This window comes from Hordeum vulgare, chromosome 5H, assembly GCF_904849725.1.
Source record: "Hordeum vulgare subsp. vulgare chromosome 5H, MorexV3_pseudomolecules_assembly, whole genome shotgun sequence".
Classification (NCBI taxonomy): domain Eukaryota; kingdom Viridiplantae; phylum Streptophyta; class Magnoliopsida; order Poales; family Poaceae; genus Hordeum; species Hordeum vulgare.
The window spans coordinates 349,219,883-349,243,852 of NC_058522.1; the positions used below are offsets into that span (position 1 = coordinate 349,219,883).

Below are 23,970 nucleotides of genomic sequence, written 5' to 3' on the forward strand. Positions count from 1 at the left end.
TAAGTTTCTCTGGGCGTGAGGCATCTTGGATCAACAGGATTGTACCCATGTTCGAGGATGTCCAGCATCTCATCATTGGCGTACCTAAGATGATCCTGCATACCAACTCTCCACAAAGCAAAATCGGAATTGTCATCAAGCAAGGGGAGGTTTTCCTCCAGGATTGTACTTAGGTTTCTCAATTTGAGATCTAGCATAAAGCCATGGAACATTGGTTTGGTTCCTCTCTCGAGGAGGTTGGCCAAATGGAGTACCGTGCACGTGGGGCCCTGAGGCCCTCGGGGACGTGGTTGTCCCCGTGGTTAGTGATGCTAGTCTCATTTGGATCATGGTCTCAAGAGAAGCATCATGCTCCTCTTTTTGCTTGGCAAGGGCCCGTTCCAGGTCCTCAGAGGTGAAAGACTTGACTTCCGAGGAAGTCCCGTCCCTCTGCACTGGAGCTACCGTAGCTGGATTCACGTCCATCTCGCTCTAGGGCGGTTAAGCCACACAAATAGAGCACGAGGCTCTGGTACCAATTGAAAAGGATCGAGATGGACCTAGAGGGGGGGGGGGGTGAATAGGTACAAATCCAAATTTTAATAATTACTTGGCAATTTTAGGCTAAAGTGCAGAATATAAGTGTAAGCCTAATAATTGCAATGACAAAGAGTAAGCTATTAGGAGTGGGGCAAGGCAAGCGGTAGACAATAAGCAAATACAAGTATGTAATAAGGATTAACACAAGTAGAGAGTTAGGGTTAGGAATAACCGAAACTCCGAGAGAGACAAGGATGTATCCCGATGTTCACTTCCTTGGAGGGAAGCTACGTCACCGTTAGAGGGGCGGATGTTACCACGAAGGCACACCAACTCCACGAAGGCTCACCCTATTCTCCCTTTGAGATAACTCCACGAAGGCGTTTCTCAACCACTAGTGGTAAGCCTTGAGGTGGCTTCCAAACCTTCACAAACTTTCCGGGGGATATCACAATGGTTTGATTCCTCTCCGAAGACTCCTACCGCCTAGGAGTCTCCAACCTCCAAGAGTAACAAGATCACGGGGATTGCTCAAAACTTGCTCAAATCACAAATCACTTTGGTGGGAAAGAGGAGAGGGAGACGATCTGTCTTTTGATTGGAACAACACTCAAAAGGACTCACAAATGCTCTTGGGATCTAGGATTTGGTGTAGACAAGAGTGAGTGAGAGGAAAGGTGTTCTTGGGTGTATTATTGCTGTGTTGAACACCCTTTCACGAGGTGGGAGAAGAGTATTTATAGTGTGGAGTGAAATCCAGCCGTTGGAGGTGCAATAAGTCACACAGAGTCCGGACGTCCGACACTTGTCGGAAGTCCGGGCGTCCGTGAGGGGCCGGACGTCTGACAGGGGTCGGTCGTCCGAGACCTGTAGGCATGACTGGAATTCTTCTGAATTCATCAGCGGCCGGACGTCCGACAGGGGTCGGTCATCTGAGGCCTGTAGATGTGCCTGAACATATTTGAATTCATTAGCATACAGACGTCCGGAGTGGTCCGGAAGTCCGTGTTATACAGCACAAGTTCTACTGGTGGTGGCTTCCGGATTTCCGATGGGTGTCGGCCATCCGGCGCTCGGACATCCGGAGGGAGCCGGATTTCCGAGATAAAGTGCACACATTCTACTGGTGTTGACCTCCGGATTTCCGGAGCTTGTCCGGACGTCCAGCCCTCGGTCGTCCGGAGGGAGCCGGATTTCTGAGATATAAGCCTTACAGACTACTGGTGTCTGGCTGCGGATTTCCGGAGGGAGCCGGATGTCCGGCCCTCGGACGTCCAGAGGGAGCCGGATGTCCGAGGTAATTGGACATATATTGAATTGAGTGGACAGTATGTGGTGTTTGCTATGTTTGTAGAGATGTGGTATGAGCAAGTTTATCGCAAAGCCTGTGATCCCCTCTTAATAGTGCGGGATCCCTATACTCAATATCTGTAAACTCAAAAGACTATTCTACAACATCTCTTCTTAATCCCGAGTCTTCTCGAAATATACATCACCAATCTTTTCAGGCAACCTATGGCACATAAATCTTAATCTACTAAAGTACCTGCCGTCCTGAGATACACTCAACAAATAGAATTAGTTTCCTATGTATGTGTTGTCATTAACACCAAAAGACAATTAGGGGCATAGCATGCACTTTCACCGCTCCCAAGCCGAGCTGCACCGCCGCCGCCCTGCCCCGGGAAGGAAAAACGCTGCGCGCGGGAAAGGAGATCCTGCCGTCGCGGACACCACCCGGGCCAGGGCCCGGGGCACCCGTCAACGGCGACGGGTGGGGGAGAAGGGAGGAGGGGGCCGACGGAGGAAGGAGCTCGGGCCGCCGCGGCCGCCTCCCGGGGAGGCGGAGCTAGGGCGGGATCTGGAGAGGGGAGGGGGGCTGAGCTCCGGGCGAGGGCGGCGGCTGGAGGGCGAGGGCGACGACAGGGTGGAGGGGGGGGGGGACCCTAGCGGGAGCGGGCGCCTCTCAACAGTCGGAAACCTCTCACCGCTGACCTCATACTATATGTCATGGGCAATACAAATAATTTTACGAAAATAATTTCATGTCATCGGGATAGATACGACCCACGTAGTCATCATATGATTGAGGAGCTTAAAGATTCGTGCTAGCAGGTTTAAGCTATTGGTTTGATGAAAGAATACAGGAAACAAGCACTAATCACATGCAAGTGTTAGTAATTTTTGGACTAGCATTGCAGATAAACAGTCCCGACTAATCTGGCATAAAAGTTGTACGTTCAAATATAATCTTGGCTTTTATCTGGAATTGCATGCACACAAGGTTTATTTGTACACAGATTGCGGGTATGATATAAGCTTGTATCAATGCATCCGGTTCACATTTCACTAACAGTACTGAAGGATCCCATTTTACGCAATGAAGCATAAGACAATAAATAGATATAATAAAAGCTAAATGTAATGTACATGTCTGGAAAATTTAAATTGCCCACATGTGAATAGAGTGCAATAGCATTGTTGTCTTACAATGCTTAGTTTTTGGACTATTTAGCTACTAAGAACTTTGTCTAGTGCTCAATACAAGTAAATATATATGGTCAAAACATTCTAACAACTGACATGAAATATATCTATCAATGTTTGTTCAGTGACATGTCCATGAAAAACAATATGCCAGCCTTACCCCAGCCCCGATTCTTTTGATCTGACAACACATCCCATGTTAGGAAAGAACAAAGGTACTAATCACGTTTTATTAAATTAAGAAGATAACTATATTCGCATAATGCATGGATCTCTATGAGGGATGAACGGTAGATACCCGAGGAGGGGCAGCTATCCTCCATGCCATCAAATCCACACTCTTAATTTTTGCAGGATCGCATCTCTCGTTTTTGGGTGGTGTTTCTTTAAAGGGACTAGATTAACAAAAGTCCGTTTTAATTCATAGGTAAAGAAATAGAAGAGACTTTTCCTTAAGAGGCTAGAAAAAAAAAACTAAGGCACGAGCGGGCGGCGGATGGATCAACTGGATCAGCCGGTGGGATGTAATCTTTTCCCTTACATCTCACCGGCTGATCCGGTTGATCCATCCGCCGCCCGCTTGTCCCTTAAATCTCGGCTCGATCACGAATCATTTTCCGAAACTGGCTCGTTGTTTCAGGAACGGGGGCTGAAGCTGGAGCACTCCAGGTTCCTCGTCGTAACTCCTCTGCTACCGGGGATGAGCCTGCCAGAGTCCGGCGAACCGCCGCCGTCGTCGGTCCTCGCCAGCTTGCCGGATCCCCACCTCGCCGACGAGATCCAGCCCCTCGTCGGATCCCCACCTCGCGGATCGTCGGATCCCCACCTCGCGCGGCAAACGAGGAGGTGTGCGGCGTGGACGCCGGCGAGCTCCCGCCGTCGGGGAGCTTCTCTGCCTCGCTGGAGATGCGCCCCTGCTCGCGCGCCCGACTCTCCGTTGAGCATGGATCCCAGCTGCAACGTGACTTTCGTTGTAAAAATTCCTGAATTTTGACCGTTCTTGCAAAAAATTCTTCCGTAAAAATACCTATGTTACAGAAAGACGAAGAAAAAAATTCTGCAACAAGCAAATTGTTTCTGAAACTCGACCATTGTTTCAGAAATTAACGGATCCAAAGTTTATTTCTTGCAACAAAGCGAAAGTTTCGGCAACTCGAGCGTCGTTTTAAGAAATAACTACTCACCATGCGGCTGGGATGCGGGGCGTTAGATCGGCATCCGACGGTTAGCTTGGTGACGGATAATTTTTAAAAATCATCTGGCGAACGCGTAGGGTTCCCCTTATTACAATGACTTTTTTTCTTTAGTCTCTCGGACTTAAAAAAGTTAGTCCGTTAAAAAGAAACACCACCTCAGTTTATTTTCCAACTTAGATGGATCCGCCGCGCAGATGGTGTGACGTCCCCGTCTCCTCCGCCTAACCAAACCCGCCTAGCTGCTCTGTTGTCTCTTTCGTATATAATGGCCGGCGCAAGATCGGCGGCAATCAGACTCACACACTCTTCGCTATTCCTACTGTCTCGCGCCGCCGCAGCGGCAGCGACCCGCCGTACCCATCTCCCCCCCTCCTCGAGAGGTACGGCTGACTCCTCCCCTCTCTCTACCTTCCGCATACTGCATATTTCTTGGGCGGGCTTGACCCCCCTACGGTTTCGTGGTGTAAATGTAATACCAGCGCTTGATTTTGCCCGGTGGATTCGGCGCTTGATTGGCCTGGTTGGTCCTCAGTGGCCCTTTTGGGGATGTAGGCTCTTTGACGGCATGCCGCTATCTGTTCGGGTTTGTTTTGGGAAGTACTCCTATGTCAAATGAAATGAGGGTGCTGTTGCACAACCATGTACTACTAGATAGCTTCTCAATGAATTTTACTCTAACCTAGTTAATGCCTATCTCCACTTGAAACTTTCCAGGTTTGCAATTCCATGTGAAATAGCTCGAGTCGTTCCTAACTGACGATTAAAGTTCAGAATCTCCCAACACCAGATGTGGTCACCTGCTAAAACAAAGTAGAACAGATCTTGAAACAAATCTTATTTTAAGAACTACAATTACATTATGAGGGAGGCAGGGAGCATTTGGTTTTGCCAAATAGTCCAGATTGGCTTTGCTGAGTTTGCCTTGCCTGTTGGCTGATTGGCTTTTATTTTACGAGATATGTTTGCCGTCAAGAGCTAGCAGAATCAGCTCTCCCAAGCGGACAAGGTTTTTCTTGCCCCCGATGCTAGCTCGCCCGCAAAACTTTGTTGTACCAAACACATCTCCTAGCCTGGCAAGGCTATAACAGATTTTTCCTATCCAAACGTACTCTGAAAGTTTTTTTTTTTACGTAAGTAGTGTACCTCTGAACTTGCATCCAAGTTCTCAAAAGAGTTCGTGTAAGGGTTCCAAAGTTTACATAGAATCAGCAATTTGGTATTGCAGTCTTGCAGGCAATCGATTGACATATATAGTCTGGGCTATAAACCAAATCCATGGAAGATACTTCATTAAAATGAGAAACATTTATCTTATGAAACACTTCTGAATTTTTTGAACTCCCCTGCTCCATGGCCCCCGTCGATGCCGGCAGCGACGCGCGCCGCCACCACCGCGAGGACCGCTGGAGGGACTCGGACAGCTCCTCCTCCGGCTCGTGCTCCTACCGCGACGTGGCCCGCACCCCCCACCTCCGCCGCCGGCACGCCAACTAGAGGCGGCCCCCGCACCGACCCCGCGCGCCCCTGCATCGACCCGCCTGGGCCCTCGCTCGGAGGTCCACCGCGTGGATGATGCGGCGATGGACGCTGCGGACGCCGGCGGTGCCTGGGAGCAGCCGAGGAGCAGGAGACACCGCCGCACCCGTTGCGCGGATGCCCCCACGCCGCGCCTCCGTCGTAGCCCCACGCCGGAGGAGTCGGCTGGCCTCTGCTTCCGCTGCCTTGACCCCGGCCACCCCATCCGCAATTGCACGAACAAGATCCGGTGCCGGCGCTGCCTCCTCCCCGGCCACGAGTCCAGGGAATGCACGCCTGAGCGTCGGGCCCGTGATCGTGCCCTGCTGACGGTGACCCCTCCGCCCCAATGCCGCGCAACCCCGCCACCGCCTCCCCCGCCACTGCGTGCAACGACGCCCGCCGTCGATCCCTTGGATCCGGTGCGCGTCTTCGTCTCCCGCTCCGTCGAAATCGAGGTGGAGGCGGTGCTGCAACGCGGGATGGTGGCCACCATCGCTGGCACCAGACCGCCCGTCACTGCCGACGAGGTCGCGGACACGCTCTTCACCAACCTCGAGCTGCGCCCCGACGACTTCTCGGTCCACATCCACCACCCTGAGGACTTCCTCATCATCTGCACCTCGCAGGCCATCAAGGACAGGATCTACAACGACCACCACATCGAAGGCCCCAACTTCACGCTGTCCCTCCGCCCTTGGAGCAAGCTCGCCCACGCCGGCTGCGACAGCCTGGACCACCGCGTTGAGCTCGAGCTTCGCGGCATCCCTGTGCAAGCCTGGAACCTGAACACCGTCGAGCGCCTCCTTGGCGATTCCTGTTGGGTGGAGTGCCTTCATCCGGGGACATGGTCTAGGACGGACCTCGCCTCTTTCCGGCTTTCCGGGCGTGCCCGCGACCCGACGTCCATCCGCCGCCATGCCGTCCTCGAGATCATGGAGATCATCCCATCACGCGTCCCCTCCCAGGCGCTCACGGTCTGCACCCTGATGTACCGAGTCACCATCAGGGTGGTGCGTGAGGAGCTGGACAGACCAGCGCCGCCGCTGGAGGACCACGCTGACGGTCGCGGTGGCGTCGGTGGCGCGCCCCCTCCTGGGTGCAACGATGGACGTGGCCCAGGTCGCCGTCGTGGCCGCAAACGCTGCCGCCCCAACGCGCCTGCCGCACCCGCTGGCCGCACCGCCGACGCGACCCTTGACGCCCTAACTTGGTCCGCCGCAGGGGGTTCGCGTCGCTCCGACGGTGTCGCCATGGAGGCCGACTGGCGCTCCGCCGATTCCCGCAATCGTACGGCGCCGCCGCCGCCACCATCGGGTGCCGCCGCCAACGTGAAAAGGATGGCTAGGCCGGGGCCCACCACCCTCGTCGCCTCCCCAAAAGAGGAAAGCGGGTCTGGCAAAAGAAGGCCCGACAGCCTGATCCTGCAGAAGCTGGACCCTCCACGGTCCAAGTTGCGACCGGAACACCTTTGGCCGGGACAACTGGCGCCACCCGATTGCTCAGCCGCCCTACCTCGCCAGACACGGGACCCGCCACTCCTGCGCCTCAATTGTCGCCTTCCGCGCACGAGCAGGAACCGTCTTGCTCCTCGCCAGGCACGCCCGGCTCGCCGATCCTCTCGACCCCAGATCCGAGGCTGGACAGTTGGGAGGTGGTCCCTGATTCGCAACCGGACAACGAGGTGGTCCCTGACTCGCAGCCTCTGGCGCCTACGTTACCCGAGGTGGATTCCTTGTCGGGGCAAAACTCCACTTTGGCGGCGTCACCTGCTGACACCGCCTTGGACCGTTCCCTGGACCAGCCAACCCGCGCTTTCGACTTTGCGCCTGATTCGAACTACGCTGCTAATGGGTTGGGCCTCGGGGAAAGCCTAACGCCGCCGCCCCTCACGACAACCAACTCCCTCGGTCTGGGCCGAGGCAACCTCTCAGTTGGGCTGGCCTTTGATGCCACAGTCGAGCCTCGCTCCGGACAAAGGCCGACCAACCCTTCCACCGCGGAAACGGCCCGCCCCACCCCAAGCCGTTTTGCCTCGCCGCCAATCACGCTGAGGAGATCACGCCCGAGACCAGAGGTCCGCCCCAACTTCCTGGACGTTGGGAGACTTTCTCGCGACGACCACCGGCCAGCTCCCGGCTGCCCTGCCGGCCCCGGGGAAGTGCCCACGTCACCAGACCCTCAACTTCACGCGGCGTCGTGGCCGTTCTGCAACAATGAAGGGCGCGACCTCGGTGCCCCCCACCGCGGAGCGGCGAGCTTGCGTGCAGGTCCTGCGCACCCTAGGAATTGTCGGCACCAACCAGACAATCACAGCCGAAGCAATGAAGGCATATGACGGGGTGTTCGCGACCCAAATCTCGGTTGACGTGCTCATAGCCATCGCCAAGCTGGTCGATCGCGAGCTGCCCGCGAACCTTGCCTCGACTCCCTGCACGCCTGTGCCTGTTGGCTGCCTCGTGGAGGTTTAGCCTGATGCTGTTGACCGATCGTCGAACTCGTTGTTTTATGGCTTACAACCTGAAGTTTGTGATCTGGAACGTACGCGGCCTAAATGCGCGTGCACGACGCCTGGCGATTCGCTCGCTTATTGCTACGACCGACGCGTCGGTCGTATGCCTGCAGGAAACGAAGATGGAACTTAGATGTTCCTCGATCGTCTTGGAGGCCCTCGGGCCCGACTTCGACGATTACGTGTACCTGCCCGCGGAGGGTACACGCAGAGGAGTCCTCCTAGCGTGGAAGAGCAGGGTCGTGACCATATCTGACCCAATGTTCACCACCAACATCCTCACCGCTAGGGTCACCACGTCTGAGGGCACTCCGTGGTGGATCTCTATAGTCTATGGCCTCCAGGAAGACGACGACAAGGTCGCGTTCCTCGTGACTGCACGGGCCCGTGGATGGTTTGTGGAGATTTCAATCTGATCCTGCGCGATGAGGACAAAAACAACGGGAACTTAAACCGGAGGATGATGGGCCGCTTCCGGCGCTGCGTTAACGACCTCGCGCTGAAAGAGGTGTATCTCAACGGCCGCCGCTACACGTGGTCTAACGCGCAATCCCCGCCCACGCTGGTTCACCTCGACCGTGTACTCTGCACGTCGGACTGGGAAGACGTCGTCGGCGTGTGCCATCTGCATTGCCTCGCATCTGTGGTTTCCGACCACAGCTCCCCCACGCTTCCCGCCCACCGTCGATTCCGCTTCGAGGAGTTTTGGCTGCGCCTTGACGGATTCTAGGAGACGGTTGCGCAAGCCTGGGCGTCAGTGGATGATGCCGACCCTTACCGTCGCTTTCTGCTACGCCTGCAGGCCAGCGCCAGGAAGCTCACCAGCTGTGTGTGCGAAATCAGTTGGCAGCGTCAAGCACAAGCTCGCGCTTTGCAGGGAGCTCATCCTCAGTTTCGACAAAGCCCAAGAGGATCGAACGTTGTCGCCGCATGAAGCGTGGCTGCACAAAAGCCTGAAGCTCGCCTACCTGGGCTACGCCTCGCTGGAGCGAACCATCGCCCGACAACGGGCGCGCATCGCCTCGCTGAAAGATGGGGACGCCAATACCTCGTTCTTCCACCGGCAATGCTCCTATCGCCTGCAAAAGAACACGATCTTCAGCCTTGCCACAACAGATCAGATCCTCATCGAGCAGAGCGAGATGGCCGAGGCTGCATTCGTGCACTTTGACGACCTCATCGGCACAGCCCCCGCCCGCGAGTGCACGCTCAACCTGGAGCACCTGATCGACCCCGCTGATGGTCTCCAGGACCTCGACGCTCCATTCACGGAGGAGGAGATCTGGGGCACGATCAAGCGCATGCCCGCGCGCAAAGCGCCGGGGCCTGATGGCTTCACCGCGGAGTTTCTCCGTGCTTGCTGGGGCACCATCAAGCACGACGTCGTCGCCGTCTTCCATCAGCTGTATCAGCTGCGGAGTAGAGGATTTCACCGCCTTAACCAGGCCCTGCTCTCACTCCTACCAAAGCATCCGGACGCCTAGGCCATCGGGGACTACCGACCCATTAGCCTCATCCACCTAGTCGCCAAGTTGTTCGCCAAGACACTCTCCCTGCGCTTGGCGCCGAAGTTGGACAAGCTGGTCAGCAAGAACCAGAACGCCTTCATCGCCGGTCGTTCCCTCCACGACAATTTTGTTCTTGTCCGGCAATCGATGCATCTCCTCCACCAGCTGCGCGTGCCTGACAATCGATGCATCTCCTCCACCAGCTGCGCGTGCCCCGGGTCTTGCTCAAACTTGACCTCGCGCGCGTCTTCAACACCGTCTCGTGGTCCTTCCTGTTCGAGGCCCTCCGTCAGTATGGCTTTTGGAGCAGATTCCTCGACTGGCTGGCCATCTTGCTGTCGTCCGCATGCACACGGGTGCTGATCAACGGCGAGCCGGGCCCCCCTATTTGGCATCGCCAGGGGCTGCGGCACCGGCACGGCGACCCTCTGTCGCCCCAACTATTCGTCCTCGCCGTGGACACGATGGGACGTCTCATTAGACGGGACATGTCGCTTGGCATCTTGGAGCAGCTGCACCCTTGCCGCCCTATTCTGGAAATCTCACTCTACGCTGACGACGTGGTACTTTTTTGCCACCCCTCCCTGAGCGACATCGCCGCGATCAAGGCGATCTTGGAGCTATTCGGTCGAGCCTCGGGGCTCCGCGTCAACTACAACAAGAGCTCCGCCACCATGCTCAACTGCGCACCGGGAGACACGAACTGATCATGGAGCTCCTTGGGTGCAAGATCGCGGACCTGCCGCTCACGTACCTCGGGATTCCTCTCACCATCCGGCGACCCACAAGCGCCCAGCTGCAGCCCCTGGTTGATACGGTTGGCGGCATGCTCCCTAGCTGGAAGTCTAGGCTCATGAACAAATTGGGCCGCCTCGCCCTTGTCAAGTTCGTGCTCTGCGCCATCCCTATCCACCAAATCCTCGTCTTCGCCCCACCGAAGAAAACGATCAAGCTCATTGAGAAAATTGAGAGAGGATTCCTATGGGAGGGTCGCGCCGCCGCAAACGGCGGCAGCTGCCACGTCAATTGGCGTCGCATCTGCTGGCCTCTCCCCCTCGGCGTCCACTCCCCCTCGGCGTCCAACACATGGAGCGCGCCGGGCTCGCCCTCCGGCTGCGGTGGCTTTGGTTCAGCCGAACAGACGAGGGCCAAGCTTGGCGTGGCCTCGATCTCCAGTTCTCCAAGGAAGAGCATGCCCTGTTCTTCGCCTCCACCTCACTCGCCGTGGGAGATGGCAGAACGGGCAAATTTTGGGAGGACCGCTGGATCAATGGCCGCTCCATCGGCGAGATCGCGCCCCAGCTTTATGCTTGCATCCCCATGCGCCGGCGCAAGCAGCCCACCATCGCGGAGGGCCTTCTGAACCACGCTTGGGCGCGAGATATACACGGCTACCTAGGCATCCATGAAATATGTCAATACCTGTTGCTGTGGCGTGAAACTGAAGGCATTGCCCTCACCGAGCAACCAGACCAGCTAATCTGGAGGTGGACCTCGAGCGGCTCCTACTCTGCGCGCAGCGCTTACCTCGCCACCTTCCACGGCTCCGCTAGCTGCGATGCATGGAAGATGACCTGGAAGAGTTGGGCCCCGCCACATGTCAAATTCTTCCTGTGGCTCGCCAATCTGGACAGATGCTGGACCGCGGACCGATTGCGCCGCCGCGGCCTTCAGCACCATCCATGCTGCGTCTTGTGCGACCAAGAGCCTGAAACGATGCGCCACCTGCTAGTCACCTGCCCCTTCTCGCGGCAGGTATGGCATGAGACGCTCTCCTGGCTACGTCTGACCTGCCGACCGCCAGACCAAGAGGCCACCCTGAACGATTGGTGGATGCATGCCAAGCTGGAGACGCCAAAACCCATGCGCAAGGGCCTCGCCACGGCAACTCAGCTGACGGCATGGATGCTCTGGAAGCACCGCAACTCCTGTGTGTTCGACGGCGAGCAGCCCTCCACCGCCCTGCTTTCGACAAGAATCAGAGAGGAAGCATCCCTTTGGGTTTGGGCTGGGGCCACTGGCCTTGGGGTGATCATGCCGCTGACCTGGGACGTTCACTAGTTTTTTGCTTTTTTGAACCCCTGTAAACCTCCTCCTCGGAGGCGTGTACTGTTAAACTCTCTCCCTATTCAATGAAAAGAAACACAAAGTCTTTGCGTTTTCTCGAAAAAAAAAAACTTCTGAATTTTTTACCATTAAATATATAAACACAGAATCAGCAATGCTATTTTCTGTTAAGAAATGTGGTGAAGAAAGAATAACAGACTCATTTGTATCTTTGTGCACGTAACTAACACCAACCAAGCAACCATTGGTGAAAGAAAGTTTTGAATCTAGACGCAGATTAGAGAGAAAGTGGACAACTCAAGATATTAGAATCCTGGCAAAGTGAGCATGCCAGAAATTCAGTCAGTCTTTGGTTAAATTTCGTTTTAGTTATTGCATTTCATATTTTTCGGTATCTCCTTTGTCCCTCATCAGCCTTCTCTTCAAGTCCTAAATGTCATTTTCTTTTCTTCCCTTTCTCTGCTTCCTTGTTGACATAACTTAGTTGTAGTGTCTCCCTAAAAAAAACTTAGTTGTAGTGTTCGTGACTTTATGTTCAATGAATATAAGGAAGCAATAGCCAATTATTGATTATGATGCAGTGTTTGCTGTAATCTTACATAGGACTTTATATTCAATGAATATAAGGAAGCAATGGCCAATTATTGACTATTTAAACTAGTCATTAGTTATAACTCTAGGACTATAGTCGGTATGTCCATTACTATACACTACTTCATCAGGGAAATGCTTTTGTTCGATTTATAGTTCAGTTGATAGATTGATATGATTTGTATCCTGCAAATTTTCAGTCTTTGACACCACATATTATTTGTTCACATTAGTTTTTTTTAATCTTTTGTGTTTATTTTGCACTGCAGATTATTCAAAGATGGCTAGTTCAGTTGGAATCAATGGCTACAGTGCTGTTACACGGGTGCTATTCTGTGGGCACTATTGGCCTGCTTCTACTATTTATACGAAGGAGTACTTGCAAAAATATCCATTTATTCAGGTTAGTGATGCATGTGAACGTAGTTGATCGTCCTCTAACTTTAACTGAAATGTGAAACTTTTCAACTCTTTAACGCCTATGCCACATAAATCATTATATTTATCTTCTGTTAGCTACCCATACTGCATGGCGAGGCATCTTCAGAACTTCAGATGACTGTTGGTTTAAGTACTATTGGCCGCTGTAGTATGAAGCTTGACTTTGAGAGGACATAACGATGACGTTTTGATAATAACGTGCGTCAGTTGTCATTACCTCAGTGGTACAAGATACACATTTTCTCTTTTTTTCTCTTTCTGATATAAAATTAAATTGCTAGAGTTTGGTATTTCTTAAAGCTTTGCAAACTAGGTTGTACTGGTTCCTGATTTTCTTGTAACATGCGTTATTATGTGTACCCACTTTGCTCTCATTATTATTTCTCCATTTGGAGTGCTGGAAAAAAATCTCAATCCTGATATTCTGCTTCTGACATCATAGTTGATGGTGTGTGCTTACATTTTAGTCTTGAGAGCGTTTTCTCTCTGTGCGAAATGTGACTGTATACATGTAGGAACTTATGTCTGACCACATTTAATTTCACTTTTCAGGTGGACGAAGTAGGTCTTGAGCACGTACCAGATGTTATTCAAAACTACCATATATGTGTAGTGAAAAATAAATGTATAGATTCAGATATCATTGCCAAAGCAACTAAGATGAAGATTATTATGCAGTATGGTGTTGGTTTAGAAGGTGATTATAAGCCTGGATTAGTGGGTCTGGTATTGATGTCTTATCTTGCGTTCTGATTGATCCATCGACACAACTAGATCTTATATGGAGTATGCAATTTTTTACAGGTGTTGACATAAATGCTGCTACAGAACATAAAATCAAAGTTGCACGGATACCTGGGAGTACTACAGGAAATGCAACCGCTTGCGCAGAAATGGCGATCTATCTAACTCTAGGTGTTCTGCGGAAGCAAGTAAAGTCACATGGCTAGCAATTTTGACCTATTGGAAGCGCTCTCTATATCTTGGAGCTCCTATTGATGAACATTCATCTCATTCTTGTGATCTTGTGATAGGAGCAAGGCTCCTACCAGGGCGTGGCCTTAGGTTATAGGGGTTGAAGGGGGGTTGGCGAGGCTGGGGGCGCGGCCGACGGCGCTGGGGCGCCGTGATCGCGCGAGGGAAAGGAGCCGCAGGGGTGGCTAGGGTTTAGGGTTCCCGTCAGAAGCCGAGCAAATAGGTTTGCTACTTCTTAATCTTCAAAACGGGTCTTTACATGAGTTTATATAATGTCTTAGCTGCTAATAAAAATACGATAAGTGGGCCAAGTCCCTAACTGCCCGTAGCCCGTCGACGGCTATAATGCGCGCCGGTCATAACATCTCTTCCCGCCTACGCAAACAGCTCGTCCTCGAGTTGGAAGTCTGGAAAATGCTGGCGAAACTCCTTGAGCTGCTCCGAAGTGGCGTCCTCCTCCAAAAGGCCTTGCCATTGTATCAAAAGGCGCCAAACACCGCGGCTCAGCTAGGCCTTCAACACCTTCTGTGGACCCGGAAGAAGACGACCGTCGACGGCTGGAGGAAGAGCCGGCGAGGTCGCCGACGGGTCACCGTGGAAAGGCTTCAACAACCCCACATGGAAGACGTCATGGATGCGGGCGCCCGGCGGCAACTGGAGCCGGTAGGCGACATTGCCTATCCGCTCCAACACCTGAAACGGCCCAGCGCAACGCGACCCGAGCTTGCGCTTGGCCCTCGGGTCAAGCGACTGCGTGGTGCGGTGGAGAAGTCGCAGCCACACCCAATCAACCACCGCAAACTCCACCTCGCGGTGATGGGCGTCGTAGTATTTCTTGGACAGCTGCTGGGCTTGGAGAAGACGCTGGCGCACCTCAGCAAGGATCTCATCCCTGCTGTGAAGAAGCTCGCCTGCCGCCTCGGTCTGAGCCGCCCTCGTTTGGAACGGAAGAATGGGCGGTGGAGAACGACCGTAGACCACCTCGAACGGAGTGGCGCGCAGGGCGGAGTGGTAGGATGTGTTGTAGCAGTACTCCGCCCAAGCGAGCCAGTCCACCCAGGCGCGTGGGCGATCACCTGTAACACAACGTAAGTACATCGCAATCACCTTGTTAACCACCTCCGACTAGCCGTCGGTCTGCGGATGGAATGCTGTGCTCAGCCGCAACTTGACGCCCGCCATCCAGAAAAGATCACGCCAGACATGGCCGGTAAACACCGGGCCGCGGTCGCTGACGATCGATGAGGAAAACCCGTGAAGACGGACTATTCCGTCGAAGAAGGCGCGCGCAACGGTGGTGGCGGTGTAGGGGTGGCCGAGCACGATGAAGTGGGCGTACTTGGAGAAGCGGTCCACCACCGTGAGAATGACGGACTTTCTGCCCACCTTGGGAAGACCCTCGATGAAATCCATGGAGATGTCAGTCCAGACCTGCGAGGGTACCTCAAGGGGCTGTAGTAGTCCCGTCGGCTGCAACGTTTCGGTCTTGTTGCGTTGACAAGTCACGCAAGACCGCACCCAATCCCGCACCAGCGCACGGTCTCCGGGGATGAAGAAGTCGACGCGACAGCGGTGAAGCGTCTTCTGCACCCCCTCGTGTCCGGCCGAGTGTGCGAGGAGCAAGCTCTGGTGGCGGAGGTCGCCGTGGTCCGGCACAAAGAGGCACCGCCCGTGGAGGAGCAAGCCGTCCTCCAGGCGCCACGGCTCAGGCAGCGCGCCCTCCTGGAGCTGCTGCCGTAGCAGCTGTGCGTCCGCCGCGGTCGCTGTGGCTCGGCGGATGTCGTAGATGAAGGCGAACGAGGGTCCGGAGCGGGTGCATAGTGCAACCCCCTCGGTATCGCTGGCGCCTGCAACATGGTCGATGTCACGGCGGGACAACGCATCCGCCACGGTGTTGAGGCGTCCCTGCCGGTATTCGACGGTGAAGTCGAACCCAAAGAGCTTGTTGATCCACTGGTGCTGCGGAACGGTGGAAAGCCGCTGGTCCAACAGGAACTTGAGGCTGTAGTGATCTGTGCGGATAAGAAATGGCTGCCCCCACAGATACGGTCGCCAGTGACGCACCGCCTGCACCAACCCGATGGGCCCCCGTTCGTAAGCGGCGAGCTTGTGATGGCGCGCCGGGAACGGTCGACTGAAGAAAGCGAGGTGTCCTGCACCCTGGTGGAGGACGGCGCCGAACCCCACGCCTGAGGCGTCGCAGTCCATCGTGAACAGCCTGTCGAAATCCGACATCTGGAGAAGCGGCCTAGTCGCGAGCACCTGCTTCAGGGTCTGAAAGGCCTCAGCCGCGTCGGTGTCCCAGGCGAACGCGTCGCAACAAAGCAGCCGCGTAAGCGGGGCCGCAATGAGCCCAAACTCCCAAATGAATTTGCGGTAGTAGCAGGCGAGCCCCAAGAACCCGCGGAGAGCCCGTGACGACTGTGGTGTCGGCCAGGTGGCGACGGCGGCGACCTTGTCGCATCCATGGCAACACCCTCCCCCGAGATGACATGTCCGAGATAAGCAACGACGGTGTGCCAAACGAGCACTTCGAGCGCTTGAGGTATAGGTGGTGCGCCCGAAGCTCGTTAAGGACGATGGCAATGTGCTGCAAGTGCTCCGCCCACGACGAAAACGAGCACAAACCATCGTAAGTAGGGGCGGAGGACATCATTCATCAATTCCTGAAATGTCGCCGGGGCGTTGGCAAGGCCGAAGGGCATGACCAAGAACTCGAAGTGCCCATGATGAGTACGAAAGGCCGTCTTCGCAATGTCGTCCGGGTGCATCCGCACCTGATGATAGCCGGAGCAGAGGTCGAGCTTGGTGAGGAAGCATGCCCCGTGTAGCTCGTCCAGGAGTTCCTCACCAACCAGAATAGGAAATTTATCCTTGGATGTCTTGATGTTGAGAGCCCGATAGTCAATGCAAAAGCGCCACGTGCCATCGGTCTTACAGATGAGGAGCACCGGCGCCGAGAACGGTGAGGTGGTTGGCCTGATGATGCCTTGGGCAAGCATTTCCGCGCACTGCCGCTCTAGTTCATCTTTCTGCAGCAGTGGGTAGCGGTACAGATGGACGACAGCTGGTGATGTCTCCGGCAACAGGTGAATGCGATGGTCGTAGGCCCGGACTGGCGGTAGCCCCTGTGGTGCCTCGAAGAGGTTGCTATGTTGCTGCAAGAGGCGGTCCAACAGGGGTTGTGCAGAGTCGGCGAAGGTTGCTGTCAGCTGTGGCTGGGGACTCGCGGCGGTAGCGCCCCCCACACCCTCCCAACGTACGCTGGCCTAGGCACCAAAAGATCATTGTCATCGCGTCGAAATCCCAGAGAACGGGACCCAAGGTGCGCAGAAAATCAACGCCAAGGATGACATCAAAACAGCCCAAGTTGAGGCTGACGCACGCGATGGAGAAGTGCTTGTCACCGATGGCAAGAGGAACATCTCGAGCAACAGCCTGGCAGTGGAGGCGGTCACCGTTGGCCACGGTAATCCGGAGGTGCTCCTCGTCAGTCGGATGTAGCGCGAGACGGCGCATGGTGGACCCCGACAGGAAGTTATGGGTAGAACCTGTATCCAGTAACGCCAGGAGGCGCTCGCCATTGATCGTCACCGGCAGCAGCATGGTCTTCTCCGTCCGGATACCCGCGAGCGCGTGAAGAGAGACCACGAAGGTGTTCGCATGAGCGGCCCCTGCGGCGTCCTCACCACCCGGCGGAACGCCCACATCGCCGGGCGCGGCGGCGGCATCCTCGAGTTGCTCGGCCTCGAGGTAGAAGAGCCGCGGGTAAAGGTGTCCTGGGACGTAGGGCTCGTCGCAGTTGTAACAGAGTCCCCGGTGGCGACGCTCGAGTTGCTCGGCCGGCGTGAGCCGACGGAACGGGCGCGCCGCGGCGGCCGGGAAACTGGGCGAGTGGCCTGCGATGTAGACGCCTGCTGCATGGCCGTCGCGCGATGCTCGACGGCGCGGGCGTAGTACATGGCCGTCTGAAGGTCTTGTGGCCCACGCATCTCCACACGTCCACGCGGATGTGGTCGGGCAGACCACCCACGAAGAGCTTAGCCCGCTAGCGGCTCGAGACGCCGGGAGCGTGGCACACCAGGGCTTGAAAGTGGTCGGCGAAGTCTTGCACCATCGAGAGGAAAGGCAGGCGTCCCAGCTCGGCCAGGCGGCTGTCGCGGACCGGAGGCCCGAAGCGCAAGAGGCAGAGCTCGCGGAAGCGCTCCCACGGTGGCATTGCCACCCTTGTTCTGTTCAAGGACGTAGTACCACGTCTGAGCAGTACCCCGTAGGTGGTACGAGGCGATCCAGGTGCGGTCAGACGTGAGCGTGCGCTGCCCCCGAAAAAACTGCTCGCATTGGTTGAGCTAGTTCAGGGGGTCGACGGTGCCGTCGTAGGTGGCGAACTCGAGCTTGGAGAAACGCGGCGGCTGTTGAGCGTGAAAGGCGGACGGATGCGCGCCCTCAGCGCTGAACAGCGAGGACGACGGAGCCGGAAAAGCGGGCATCAGAGAGCCGTCGTGGAAGAGGGGTCCGTCTACGCCGCCGTGAGGGACGATGGCGTCGGAGGACCCACCGTACTGCATGGTCTGGTGCGACAGCACCGGCGGCTGGAGGTGCGGCTGAACCGGGTCGGTCGTGTAGACCGGCCCGAGGGACCCGGCGAGCCACGCTGGCAATGGAGACGGCGACGGGGAAACCGGACCTGGTGGATGGGGACCCCCGGGCCTGAGGATGGCCCCGAGCCGGGAGCCGCGGTTCCCTGGGAGGAAGGGGCGGCCGAGAAGGGTGGCGGCGGCAACTGCTGCTGCTGGGTCGCCGCGGTGGCGGCTGCGGGGCATAGGGGCCTGAGAGGAAGGTGCGGATGCCCGCAACCGCCTGCCCGAGCTCCTGGAGCGCAGCCGTCATCTCCTCTGGCGTGAAGACGAAGGGCGCGGCGACGGATGGCGGCCCGGCGGCCGAGGCGATCGGCCTCGAGAGGGCCGGCGGCGTGGTGGTGAGGGGTGGTGGCTGGGAGGCTGTGGGCTGAGGAGCGGACATGATCGCACTCGAGACAGCTGATACCAGATTGATAGGAGCAAGGCTCCTACCAGGGCGTGGCCTTAGGTTATAGGGGTGAAAGGAGGGTTGGCGAGGCTGGGGACGTGGCCGACGGCGCTGGGGCGCCGTGATCGCGCGAGGGGAAGGAGCTGCAGCGGCGGCTAGGGTTTAGGGTTCCCTGCAGAAGCCGAGCAAATAGGTTTGCTGCTTCTTAATCTTTAAAACGGGTCTTTACATGAGTTTATATAATGTCTTAGCTGCTAATAAAAATACGATAAGTGGGCCAAGCCCCTAACTGCTATTGGGCCTAACTGCCCGTAGCCCGCCGGCGGCTATAATGCGCGCGGTCATAACATCTCGTCTCACTATATTTCCACTCCTGTATACAATATTTGAGTTTCTCAGTTCTCATGATAGCACGCCTAATTATGTTGATATTCCTGAATGATAGGTGAAAAATTGATGCAAATATGAAGTAATTGAGCATATAGTATTCTGTGCCACTAGGTCTTTTGTTGTAAAACTGCCAGTACTTAAAAGCTGAAGCAAGTGAGGATACAGTATTCTGCAGCACATGAAACATAATGGCTTAAGTACTAAGTTTCAGGTTTGCACTTTGTAGTCGTCATTACATATGACTTGAAAATTGAAACTTTGTAGTCGTCATTACATATGACTTGAAAATTGAAAACGTCATAATGACGCATGGGGATATTGGAAATGACAGTGTTTTAAAACAGTCCACCCTGGGATAAAAGGGCCTGCAAGCTACAGAAATTTTGGAAGACCACGCTGGCAATGGAGACGGCGACGGGGAAACCGGACCTGGTGGATGGGGACCCCCGGGCCTGAGGATGGCCCCGAGCCGGGAGCCGCGGTTCCCTGGGAGGAAGGGGCGGCCGAGAAGGGTGGCGGCGGCAACTGCTGCTGCTGGGTCGCCGCGGTGGCGGCTGCGGGGCATAGGGGCCTGAGAGGAAGGTGCGGATGCCCGCAACCGCCTGCCCGAGCTCCTGGAGCGCAGCCGTCATCTCCTCTGGCGTGAAGACGAAGGGCGCGGCGACGGATGGCGGCCCGGCGGCCGAGGCGATCGGCCTCGAGAGGGCCGGCGGCGTGGTGGTGAGGGGTGGTGGCTGGGAGGCTGTGGGCTGAGGAGCGGACATGATCGCACTCGAGACAGCTGATACCAGATTGATAGGAGCAAGGCTCCTACCAGGGCGTGGCCTTAGGTTATAGGGGTGAAAGGAGGGTTGGCGAGGCTGGGGACGTGGCCGACGGCGCTGGGGCGCCGTGATCGCGCGAGGGGAAGGAGCTGCAGCGGCGGCTAGGGTTTAGGGTTCCCTGCAGAAGCCGAGCAAATAGGTTTGCTGCTTCTTAATCTTTAAAACGGGTCTTTACATGAGTTTATATAATGTCTTAGCTGCTAATAAAAATACGATAAGTGGGCCAAGCCCCTAACTGCTATTGGGCCTAACTGCCCGTAGCCCGCCGGCGGCTATAATGCGCGCGGTCATAACATCTCGTCTCACTATATTTCCACTCCTGTATACAATATTTGAGTTTCTCAGTTCTCATGATAGCACGCCTAATTATGTTGATATTCCTGAATGATAGGTGAAAAATTGATGCAAATATGAAGTAATTGAGCATATAGTATTCTGTGCCACTAGGTCTTTTGTTGTAAAACTGCCAGTACTTAAAAGCTGAAGCAAGTGAGGATACAGTATTCTGCAGCACATGAAACATAATGGCTTAAGTACTAAGTTTCAGGTTTGCACTTTGTAGTCGTCATTACATATGACTTGAAAATTGAAACTTTGTAGTCGTCATTACATATGACTTGAAAATTGAAAACGTCATAATGACGCATGGGGATATTGGAAATGACAGTGTTTTAAAACAGTCCACCCTGGGATAAAAGGGCCTGCAAGCTACAGAAATTTTGGAAGACCACGCTGGCAATGGAGACGGCGACGGGGAAACCGGACCTGGTGGATGGGGACCCCCGGGCCTGAGGATGGCCCCGAGCCGGGAGCCGCGGTTCCCTGGGAGGAAGGGGCGGCCGAGAAGGGTGGCGGCGGCAACTGCTGCTGCTGGGTCGCCGCGGTGGCGGCTGCGGGGCATAGGGGCCTGAGAGGAAGGTGCGGATGCCCGCAACCGCCTGCCCGAGCTCCTGGAGCGCAGCCGTCATCTCCTCTGGCGTGAAGACGAAGGGCGCGGCGACGGATGGCGGCCCGGCGGCCGAGGCGATCGGCCTCGAGAGGGCCGGCGGCGTGGTGGTGAGGGGTGGTGGCTGGGAGGCTGTGGGCTGAGGAGCGGACATGATCGCACTCGAGACAGCTGATACCAGATTGATAGGAGCAAGGCTCCTACCAGGGCGTGGCCTTAGGTTATAGGGGTGAAAGGAGGGTTGGCGAGGCTGGGGACGTGGCCGACGGCGCTGGGGCGCCGTGATCGCGCGAGGGGAAGGAGCTGCAGCGGCGGCTAGGGTTTAGGGTTCCCTGCAGAAGCCGAGCAAATAGGTTTGCTGCTTCTTAATCTTTAAAACGGGTCTTTACATGAGTTTATATAATGTCTTAGCTGCTAATAAAAATACGATAAGTGGGCCAAGCCCCTAACTGCTATTGGGCCTAACTGCCCGTAGCCCGCCGGCGGCTATAATGCGCGCGGTCATAACATCTCGTCTCACTATATTTCCACTCCTGTATACAATATTTGAGTTTCTCAGTTCTCATGATAGCACGCCTAATTATGTTGATATTCCTGAATGATAGGTGAAAAATTGATGCAAATATGAAGTAATTGAGCATATAGTATTCTGTGCCACTAGGTCTTTTGTTGTAAAACTGCCAGTACTTAAAAGCTGAAGCAAGTGAGGATACAGTATTCTGCAGCACATGAAACATAATGGCTTAAGTACTAAGTTTCAGGTTTGCACTTTGTAGTCGTCATTACATATGACTTGAAAATTGAAACTTTGTAGTCGTCATTACATATGACTTGAAAATTGAAAACGTCATAATGACGCATGGGGATATTGGAAATGACAGTGTTTTAAAACAGTCCACCCTGGGATAAAAGGGCCTGCAAGCTACAGAAATTTTGGAAGACCACGCTGGCAATGGAGACGGCGACGGGGAAACCGGACCTGGTGGATGGGGACCCCCGGGCCTGAGGATGGCCCCGAGCCGGGAGCCGCGGTTCCCTGGGAGGAAGGGGCGGCCGAGAAGGGTGGCGGCGGCAACTGCTGCTGCTGGGTCGCCGCGGTGGCGGCTGCGGGGCATAGGGGCCTGAGAGGAAGGTGCGGATGCCCGCAACCGCCTGCCCGAGCTCCTGGAGCGCAGCCGTCATCTCCTCTGGCGTGAAGACGAAGGGCGCGGCGACGGATGGCGGCCCGGCGGCCGAGGCGATCGGCCTCGAGAGGGCCGGCGGCGTGGTGGTGAGGGGTGGTGGCTGGGAGGCTGTGGGCTGAGGAGCGGACATGATCGCACTCGAGACAGCTGATACCAGATTGATAGGAGCAAGGCTCCTACCAGGGCGTGGCCTTAGGTTATAGGGGTGAAAGGAGGGTTGGCGAGGCTGGGGACGTGGCCGACGGCGCTGGGGCGCCGTGATCGCGCGAGGGGAAGGAGCTGCAGCGGCGGCTAGGGTTTAGGGTTCCCTGCAGAAGCCGAGCAAATAGGTTTGCTGCTTCTTAATCTTTAAAACGGGTCTTTACATGAGTTTATATAATGTCTTAGCTGCTAATAAAAATACGATAAGTGGGCCAAGCCCCTAACTGCTATTGGGCCTAACTGCCCGTAGCCCGCCGGCGGCTATAATGCGCGCGGTCATAACATCTCGTCTCACTATATTTCCACTCCTGTATACAATATTTGAGTTTCTCAGTTCTCATGATAGCACGCCTAATTATGTTGATATTCCTGAATGATAGGTGAAAAATTGATGCAAATATGAAGTAATTGAGCATATAGTATTCTGTGCCACTAGGTCTTTTGTTGTAAAACTGCCAGTACTTAAAAGCTGAAGCAAGTGAGGATACAGTATTCTGCAGCACATGAAACATAATGGCTTAAGTACTAAGTTTCAGGTTTGCACTTTGTAGTCGTCATTACATATGACTTGAAAATTGAAACTTTGTAGTCGTCATTACATATGACTTGAAAATTGAAAACGTCATAATGACGCATGGGGATATTGGAAATGACAGTGTTTTAAAACAGTCCACCCTGGGATAAAAGGGCCTGCAAGCTACAGAAATTTTGGAAGACCACGCTGGCAATGGAGACGGCGACGGGGAAACCGGACCTGGTGGATGGGGACCCCCGGGCCTGAGGATGGCCCCGAGCCGGGAGCCGCGGTTCCCTGGGAGGAAGGGGCGGCCGAGAAGGGTGGCGGCGGCAACTGCTGCTGCTGGGTCGCCGCGGTGGCGGCTGCGGGGCATAGGGGCCTGAGAGGAAGGTGCGGATGCCCGCAACCGCCTGCCCGAGCTCCTGGAGCGCAGCCGTCATCTCCTCTGGCGTGAAGACGAAGGGCGCGGCGACGGATGGCGGCCCGGCGGCCGAGGCGATCGGCCTCGAGAGGGCCGGCGGCGTGGTGGTGAGGGGTGGTGGCTGGGAGGCTGTGGGCTGAGGAGCGGACATGATCGCACTCGAGACAGCTGATACCAGATTGATAGGAGCAAGGCTCCTACCAGGGCGTGGCCTTAGGTTATAGGGGTGAAAGGAGGGTTGGCGAGGCTGGGGACGTGGCCGACGGCGCTGGGGCGCCGTGATCGCGCGAGGGGAAGGAGCTGCAGCGGCGGCTAGGGTTTAGGGTTCCCTGCAGAAGCCGAGCAAATAGGTTTGCTGCTTCTTAATCTTTAAAACGGGTCTTTACATGAGTTTATATAATGTCTTAGCTGCTAATAAAAATACGATAAGTGGGCCAAGCCCCTAACTGCTATTGGGCCTAACTGCCCGTAGCCCGCCGGCGGCTATAATGCGCGCGGTCATAACATCTCGTCTCACTATATTTCCACTCCTGTATACAATATTTGAGTTTCTCAGTTCTCATGATAGCACGCCTAATTATGTTGATATTCCTGAATGATAGGTGAAAAATTGATGCAAATATGAAGTAATTGAGCATATAGTATTCT

General features: G+C 55.3%; 1 protein-coding gene across 2 annotated transcripts in view; it reads left to right on the top strand.

The window, feature by feature from the left end:
* The first annotated feature begins 4,399 nt into the window (after nt 1-4,399).
* The window catches only part of LOC123452748 (hydroxypyruvate reductase), a 30,892-nt gene continuing 11,321 nt past the window's right edge, over nt 4,400-23,970 (top strand). For both annotated transcript variants that reach the window (XM_045129455.1, XM_045129456.1), the window contains exons 1-4: nt 4,400-4,582; nt 12,665-12,798; nt 13,389-13,533; nt 13,641-13,768. In XM_045129455.1, the coding sequence (XP_044985390.1) occupies nt 4,468-4,582; nt 12,665-12,798; nt 13,389-13,533; nt 13,641-13,768 (522 nt within the window). In that variant the 5' untranslated portion in view covers nt 4,400-4,467. The remainder of the gene's footprint in view (nt 4,583-12,664; nt 12,799-13,388; nt 13,534-13,640; nt 13,769-23,970) is intronic.